At 44.4% G+C, this 9,181-nt stretch overlaps 1 protein-coding gene across 1 annotated transcript in view; it reads right to left on the bottom strand.

Moving 5' to 3' along the window:
• bltp3b (bridge-like lipid transfer protein family member 3B) overlaps positions 1–2,497 on the bottom strand; it is a 141,631-nt gene extending 139,134 nt beyond the window's left edge. Inside the window, exon 1 of the mRNA XM_063217503.1 lies at positions 2,228–2,497. Coding sequence (XP_063073573.1) covers positions 2,228–2,271 — 44 coding nt within the window. The 5' untranslated portion in view covers positions 2,272–2,497. The remainder of the gene's footprint in view (positions 1–2,227) is intronic.
• Positions 2,498–9,181: the final 6,684 nt, after the last annotated feature.

A 9,181-nucleotide genomic window follows, 5' to 3' on the forward strand; every position in this document is an offset into this window, starting at 1 on the left:
CGATTCCTTGGTTTGCTAATGTTGTTCTGACGTTTAGCTGGGTACGTTCAGAGCCATCTAATATCAGAGTTACGCCACTCCCATAGACCTCTATGGACCAATCTTTCCACAGCAATGGCGGCTCCCATGGAGCCTCACGGAGAGTTAACATGGAAATCCCCATTGACTTTAGTTCTATTAGAAGTTACTTAGTTCCAGGAGGTGGCGGTATAACACAGAAAATGTGGTAAAGGTCATGTAATTTGTTTGTACTTAATCTTTGTTTGGTATGTGATGGTTCTGTGTTAGTTTCCAACGAACAGAAGTGTACTGTTAAGAAACATTTTAATCTACGCGAATCACATCACCAACCGACTTCCTGGTCCCCGGTTTGCGCAACTCTGTTATTAGATGGCTCTGGGTACGTTAGGGGTCTTACGTCACACGCACGCACATTGAGGTTATCAAAATAAAAGTTCGCTCTCAAAACACAGGTAGTATACAAATAACAAAATAAACTCATTATGAAAATATATCAAAACACTTTGCATGAAAACACTTCTATACACACAATAAACACAATAATGCTTGCAACCGTTACAAGTTGGCTTGGCACTGGTGTAGACAATGGACACACACACACACACACACACACACACACACACACACACACACACACACACACACACACACACACACACACACACCTCTTTGCCATGGGGCTGCACTGCACCTCCTTCTCTAACGAGAAAAAGTAACATGGGCCAAAACAGCACCGCTCCCTCTATGACATCAGGGATGAAAGCTTAAAGGTGATGCTGCAAGGAGACACAGTGTGTGTGTGTGTGTGTGTGTGTGTGTGTGTGTGTGTGTGTGTGTGTGTGTGTGTGTGTGTGTGTGTGTGTGTGTGTGTGTGTGCACGTCAGTGTGAGAGACAGAGACAGATGGAGAGGTGGAGGAAGAATACTAATGGCAAATGCCATGCCAGGTGGCACCCACTCATTTCTGTAACAGGGAATGACAATTAAGTCGAAGTGAGGGCAGTGTGTGACATGACGTCATGCTGAAATTAGGGGGGTGTTGTGTGTGAGTGAGGCTGTGAGACAAGCCAATGTCTACTACAACACTACCTTTGGCTGAATCATCCGTACCCTGAGACCTAGCTAGCACACACCCATATTGCACTGCCCGATATCACATCGGACGAGCAACACAAAAATGCGGACTGAGTAAACTGGTAATCAGACAGAGACAGCGCAACCCACAAACATACAATGTACTACATGTAGTGTAAACCACCAAGGAGAACTGTACGAGAACACGATTCAGCATCTGATGTTGTTGTTGCCTAATGCTTGAATATTTCGTGCTGCCCTGGTGCTACGACAGCTAGTTCAGGTCGTTCAGATGACAGTCGTAATAAAATTGTCTGTATTGTAGTAGTCTAGTGTCTGCAAAAAAAAAAAAAAAAAACATGGATGCTGCGGGGGGTGAGGCAACTTTATGGGTCTGTAATGACGATTCTCAATGACGCTTGGAGGGTTGCTACCCGCTAGTTGGATAAAATCTATCCACAGAGCGCGCAACTCCCATCGACACTGGTTGTTTAGAGTAGGCTTTGCCTGCTTGTCGGATGTCAACTAAGCTTGCCTTGCTAGCCACGTTACACCAGTGTCTCGTTCTCAGTCCAACAGCGCCCTGTCTTGATGACAATAACCCGCCCTAATTCATCGAAGATATAGTAACCATACAGGACTATGGTTTGAGTCGTTGGTGCTATCGTTTATGTTTATGACAACTAACATTAGCTAGCTAACACCTGGTGTTAGCATAGGACACATCCACATCGATGCAAGTTATCCATCAGTCTTTTTAACAGCTGTCATGCTGTAATTACGTTCGATGTAATCTGACTGGCGACACACTGTTGAACAGCCTTCACCAGTTGGCCATTCAACAGAATAACAACTAGGTGTCATGTCTATCAGATGACAAACTTGAGCTGGCTGGCTAACGAGCTCCATTCCCAAAGCTAGGTCAATTGGGTTAGCCTGCTCGCTAGCCTGCTAACTCCGCACAAAATTGAAGGGGGACTTGCGTCTCATTTCTGCAGGCTCCCTACCATGTCAACCAACTCGGCTGTCCTGACATTAGCCGCCCTGTTAGCAAAACCATTAAACTGGCAATTAGAACCTAGAACACAAAAAGCCCCGGACTGCTAGCCAGAGTGCTACGAAATAACACTTACCTGGAGAGGTGTTTCAAGATCTGTTTCTTGATCAGCCCAGCCATGACTGCATTCAATAATTTATCCTCAGATGCGGGTCAAATTATCTATCCCGTACATTTCGTTTCTTCTAGTCCTTACAACAGGACTTGCCCCTCTCCATCATCAAAACGACAAAAACGCTGAACGGCACACTGACATGTTCTACATCCGAAATACTCTTGAGTGCTTGCCAACAGACAGAAGTAGAGCTCTAGACTAGACCGCATAGCAGCCGCTCTGTCTTTCCTCTGTATGTATGGAGCAGACGCAGCTTGATCATCACCTGGAGACGAGGCGCGCGGCCTGTACTGTCAACGCGTCGTGTGGGCGGGGAAATACACAGTGACGTCATTTGTCTAACTTCCAAAGAGCGCGAGGCGCACTCTGCTGGGTGTTTTGGTTGATGTCAGATGTGCCAGAATTAATTTATGTGCCCACCCAGCCTACACCGTAATATGGGGGGTCAAAAGTGCATGAAGACTGCGGTATATAATTCATCTCAGACTAATGTCAAGAAAGTATTCTATCTACATGTTACAGCAACATAGCTGGTAAAAACAGCACTTGCTTCATCAGGTTCATCCCCATTTGTAGCAATGCAAGTAGACATTTGCAATCAATATATAAGAAAAATATTAACAAAAGAGAAAGCAACTCATCAGTAGGCATCAAATCCATCTTTATTTGTAATCAAAATAGCTGAAGCATTCACATAGCCTATAGAGCCTATTTACTTTACACCCAAGTACGCCTATGATTCCCTCCATTCCAAATACCCAAATCTGCCGCACTGTGGATTGACCCCTATTTGTGGAAAAAACGAGGGGAAAATACTTCCCTGGATGTAAAGTAGGGACTGGAGACATGACTGTAACTACCACTGAGGACACAGAAGTCATGTCCTCTGTATTTTTTTTCAGAAATGTAAATTTATCTATGATGAAAATCGATATATGATCAACAATGGTAAATTCAGTCTGTATACGCCACCCCCATGCCATCCTCAAGGCAGTGATTAATGAAAACAAACTTAACAGTTTGACTGAAGTGTTTGAAGCATTTTACATGTACAGTATACAGTACAGCATAAAGTATTTGACCTCGGTATTGGAAAATGTCTGTTCACAGCCCTGACTAGGGAGCATTGAATGTATTGAGTGGGGGGCCCTGTCAAATGATTTTGCCCTGGGCACGGCCAAAGCTGTCAGTGGCCCTGCCCTCCTCAGGTAGAATACACTGGGCATGTTGACTAGTTGAAGACAACTTCCTCTTGACTGGTTTTGACAAAAATAGCCTGGGCTACGTTTCCCAAAAACTGAAGTAGTACTTAAGCCCAAGTAGTACTTGAGTATGAGGGGCCCCCTAGGCAACATATCAGACCACTGAAAGTTTATGCATACAATAATTTTATAGGCCCACATACAATATATTTTTTCTCGCACATGCAATTAAAATGCTTGTGCAAAGTGCATGTGCTAGGTAAAATAGTGTATGTATAAACTTTAATAATGATGTGAGACCTATTCTGACATATTGCCTAGGTGGCCCCTCATACTTAAGTACTACTTAGGCTTTTTGGGAAACGCAGCCCTGCCTAGTTGAAAGTAGAGTTGCAGAACAGTGTGCAGAACCTGTGTGTCTTTGGTGATGACTGTGTGTGTGCCTGTGTGTGTCACAGCCACCCCCCCCCCCTGCAATCCCAAAATGTAGTGGTTGGACAAATGGGTATGCTGTCCCGTGCCCAAGAGAGAGGGGGCCCATTACACCATTGTCTAGCCATACACTCAATGTAACAGGGGGCCCCTCAGATGATTTTGTCCCGGGGCTCGTCAAAACTGTCAGTGGCCCTGGCCTAGGGTGACCATGTCCGTGACAGGAAAAAGGAGGACATATTTTAGGACGGGGGGGTTTGGGGCCCTCCCCCAAGAAAATTTGTGTTTTTTAGATGCAATTTCATACATTTTAATGTATTTTTGTCCGGCTTAATGCTGTGCCTTATGCCGGACAAGGCACTGAAAAGCAGGGCGGTCCTCCCTGAAGGAGGACGTCTGGCCACCATGGGCCCTGCACTGCTGGTTTAACGCCAAGGAGGTTGTTTTCGGTTGCGTTGGTTTGCACATTTTTTGTTTGATTAATTACATAAACATTAAGCATCATAGAGCTATAATTCCTTGGTTTTATGTTTGCCCACACCCCGAAAATATGTTCAGTCTGTTATGCCGTGTTGTGCATTAATGAAAAGACACACTCGGTCGGCGTGGGTTTATGCTGAAACTTTACTGAAGAATCCCCCATCTGATTACATGGTCTCCGACTCGAGTAACCTATTGCCTATTGCATTATGGGTAATGTAACACATAACACACACAGTCCAAAGCAGCATTCTTTTCATGACCTTTTAATAGTCTAATTTGTGCGTGGAACGGGACAAAAAAGTGTCCTCATCTGTACTCAGTCTCCCCCTGCTTCACAAAATAATACACATGTAATGGAGGCTAACTAGCAGAGTTGGCGTGGAACGCCAGTAAATCTCTCTCCCAAAGCCTCATACAGTGTCGATGCCGTTGGGCCGGAGGACTGTCTTTGTCCAGCGGTATCCTATTGTGTCTCCCATTGCCGGACCGTTGTAGTTGACGAGGTTGCAGGTTCGATCCCCGAGGGGGACGAGCGGGTGTAAGATGACCTCCGTCACAGTGGTGCCGTGACCCGGATGGGAGTGAGGTTTAAGGGGGAGAGTGTAATGGAGGCTAACTAGCAGAGTTGGCGTGGAACGTTATATTATTACAGTTTTTTCTGATTGCTAAAGCTCAATTTTCGCAACTTTGGCTGCTTTTGCAAAACTCTACACACAACTACAAGAACTTCACACCTATCTAGCAAAGCACTGTAGATACGTTGCCAAATCAAACTAAGGTTGAAAAACGCTATACACTTTTGGAAAATGTGCATTTTTGTGTCAAATCATTCACACAAACTGTCTTATAATAAACACACACACGCTGCAACTACACACATGCAGTATAAATGATACACACATTTAGCTTGTGTTGTTCTTTGCACAATGTAAATCAATTGTACTACTGCTCAATCTGGTCTCTTGGTCTAGCGGTATCGTACTGTGTCTCCCATTGCCGGGGGCAACTCTACTCCCCTTCGCTACACTTTGCCACAGGGACACAGGGGACGTGGTTGTGCCACCTGTTACCGTGAAATGACACAAAACATGGAGGACAGCCAAAACAGACAAAGCCAGACAAAAATGATTAAATTCCAAACCTTTAATAATGAGAGCATATTCATCAACAACATTATACAATGCATCAAAATGTCAAAGACAAATTGTTGATGTAAATGTAAAATGCAAAAGAAAAAAAGCCTTTTCAAAATAAGATGTGTGTGTGTGTGTGTGTGTGTGTGTGTGTGTGTGTGTGTGTGTGTGTGTGTGTGTGTGTGTGTGTGTGTGTGTGTGTGTGTGTGTGTGTGTGCGTGCGCGTGCGTGCGCGTGCGTGCGTGTGTGTGTGTGTCCGTGTGCGTGTGTGTGCGTGTGTGTGCATGTGTGGGCGTGCATGCGTGCGTGTGTGTGTGTGTGTGCGCGCATTTGTGTGTGTGTGTGTGTGTGTGTGTGTGTGTGTGTGTGTGTGTGTGTGTGTGTGTGTGTGTGTAAACAATGTTAAGCACAGATTACATGTAATAAACAGATAAAGTAACCTTTAATAATGAGAGCATATTCTTCAACAACGTTATAAAATGCACACAAATGTCAGACAAATTGTGGATGTAAATGTAAAATGCAATAGAAATAAAAGCCTTTCCAAAATAAGATTGAAACAAACATAATTTGTGTGTGTGTGTGCGTGTGCGTGTGCGTGTGCGTGTGCGTGCATGTGTGTGTCTGTGTGTAAGCAATGCACAGATTAAATGTAACAGAAAGACTTATATTAAAAATCACATACGTCAGGGTTTTTCAACCAATAGCCCATGGCGCACTGGTGGTCCATGGCAATATTGCTGGTGATCTGTGAGTTCCTATGCAGTTTAACTACCACAAATATAAGTATGCAAACACAGTGGGCCGCGGACTTCTGCTCAATCTGAATGTTGGTCCCTGGGCCAGCATCAGTTGAAAACCCCTGACATATGATTATATTACCAAGAGCATGATAGTCATCAAAAGCGTATATAACCCCCATCCCCCACCCCCTTACCCCCCTTGTCGGCTTGCGTGTGTGTTTGTGTATATGTATCAGGGGTGGAAATAAGCACCTGCCAATGACGGGTAATTTGCAGTGGTGACTTTTCAACCCACCAGTCACTTTGACGGGTGAAATTTTTCACCTCCACTTGAGCTATGAATAGCCTGAATGTCCAAGCTTTTTTGTCAAATGGGATTTGCCATTCTTCACCCTGAAATTGATTAGAATGCAGGATTGTATCTAAAAATTCAAAAACTTCTGCGGGGAATTGGACCCCACACCCCCAACCACATTAGAGGTCCTCCTTTCTGGTGTTAAGGACATGGTCAACCTAACGCAAATATATAAATATATAATCATAATAATAATTTCAATAATAGCTTTAATGATAATAATAATGAACTGATGTTGACTACTGTTGTTAATATTATATGAGTTGACTGGTAAAAACGGCGAGTGACTGGTAGATTTTGAAGTCTACCTGCCACTGTGACTGGTGGGTAAAAAACTCAAGTGCCATCCCTGATATGTATGTATGCGTGTGTGTAAAAGCTGTGATGGGCAACCTGGATTCATTGAAGGATAACATTTGACAAGAAGGTCCCCGTCGTATCCCGCTTATTTGGCAACTTGGAGATGATTCATAGTCCATCATAATATGACAACATACTGTATATATTTAAGGATTTTTTTGTCACTTGGGAATTCCGTGCCTAAAACAGCTTGTTGACCTCCAAACTTGATTTGCAATTCAAGAGCAACGCCAAATTGTGTTGCTAAGGCTCTTTTCCACATACAACCAGGCTGTAATGAGCTGAGTGGTGCTGTTAAACCAGCCTGGTTTGTGTTTCCTTTTTCATAAAATACTTCTTTTGGGTCGTTTTTGACTTTACTCGACAGGACAATGTGAGAGGTGTACAGGAGGCGAATGGGGAGAGAGACGGGGAGGGGTCAGCAAAGGACCCGGGCCGGGAATCGAACCCGGGTCAGCCCGGTTGGCCACGGCAGGGCCCTGGTTTGTGTTTCCATTACAAATCTTGCTACCCAGAGTATGGTTGGAGTTACCTTTTTGGTGTTGTCATGTGGCATTACCTCATGTAGGGTAATAGATAAAAGATCTATCTGATCTATCGCAGTAGGCTATTTGGATACGACAATATTGCTTTCTGTCTTCGATTTTAATAACAATGCAATAAAGTGTAAAACTAAAGAGGTGGCCGACATGATCGTTTTTTTGATTGACAGAGGAGCTGACAGCATTCTGGGTAGTAGGCAGCGATATGCCCACTCAGCTCAGTTCAGCCGGCCAAAAAAAACGAGGGCATGTTTTCAAGCTGTGCAGTGAGCAACTGAACTAATCGAAATGCAATAAATGGCGGCCGAGTTGTGACGTGTCAAGCTGTACTGGGTAGAAAACGGGCAGTGGAAAAGGGCTTTGTGTTATTTTGAGATTTTAAGTGACAGAACTCTTTGCAGACTGATATGAAACCCAATAATTATTGTCCAAAAGTCTTTTGCCACTGGCAGCCATGTGATATTGAGTTCACAAGTCTCAGAAATTTCAAACGTTTGAATGTTGACAAGCCCCATTCAAATGAATGGCTGAGTAAAGACAAACCATGTAATAAATAGTTTTATTACGTGACTGTGATGTATTGAAACGTGATTGGGGTTTGGGTAATTGGGAAGTCTAATTAAGGAACACCTGACACCTGTATGTTGCTTCCTGCTTAACCTGAAGTAAAGACACAACTCACAGCAAAAGGGCTGACTGTCTCCGTGTGCGTTATTCTCTGTGAAAATACACCACAGAAAACTGGCGACGAGGATAAAAAACTGGAATTCGGAAGGATGGCTTTAATTGGGACAATAGGAGAATTTGTCCCGAAGTCGGAGTCCTGGACGGCGTATGTTGAAAGAGTGGAGCAGTTCTTCCTAGCGAATGAAATTGCAGAGGAGAAACAGGTGCCCACATTGTTGAGCGTAATGGGACCGACAACTTATGGACTTTTAAGAAATTTAGTGCAGCCAGCTAAACCGAAGGACAAAACATATGACGAAATTGTAAAAACATTGACCACTCATTTTGAGCCTGAACCCCTTTTGATAGCAGAGAGATTCCGTTTCAATCGCCGAAATCAGAAGCCAGATGAGAGTGTAACTAATTACGCAGCTGAGCTGAAGCAGTGCGCAATGCATTGCCAGTTTGGTGCGACGCTGGATGACGCGCTACGGGATCGCTTTGTGAGTGGCATAAGAAATGAAGCGTGCCAGCGCAAATTGCTTTCGGAAGCGAACTTAACTTTTGCAAAGGCATTCGAGATTGCTGTAAGTATGGAGACGGCCGCAAAGGATGCCGAGCAGCTCCAGAGACCAGACGCCGGTGCGGAGGCCGTGCACAAGGTGGAGACGCGTCCCTACAACTCGACGGGGAGGAAGTGTTACCGGTGCCACGGGAAAAATCACAGTTCTGAGATGTGCTACTTCAAAGACGCGCAAAGCCACGGGTGTGGAAAAACCGGGCATATTAAAACAGCTTGCAGAGCTACAACTGCTGCTCAACCAAATAGGAGACGCCAGGAAACAGAAAGGAACACAAAATATGTGGAAGCAGAAGATGATGAATTGCCAATGTTCACACTAGCCAGTGAAGCCTGCAAGCAACCTTTCAAAACACACTTTAAAGTGGATGGCCAAGACATCGAGATGGAAATCGACACTGGCGCGGCCGTGAGTATTA

The sequence above is a fragment of the Engraulis encrasicolus genome, chromosome 15 (genome assembly GCF_034702125.1).
Source record: "Engraulis encrasicolus isolate BLACKSEA-1 chromosome 15, IST_EnEncr_1.0, whole genome shotgun sequence".
NCBI classification, from domain to species: Eukaryota; Metazoa; Chordata; class Actinopteri; order Clupeiformes; family Engraulidae; genus Engraulis; species Engraulis encrasicolus.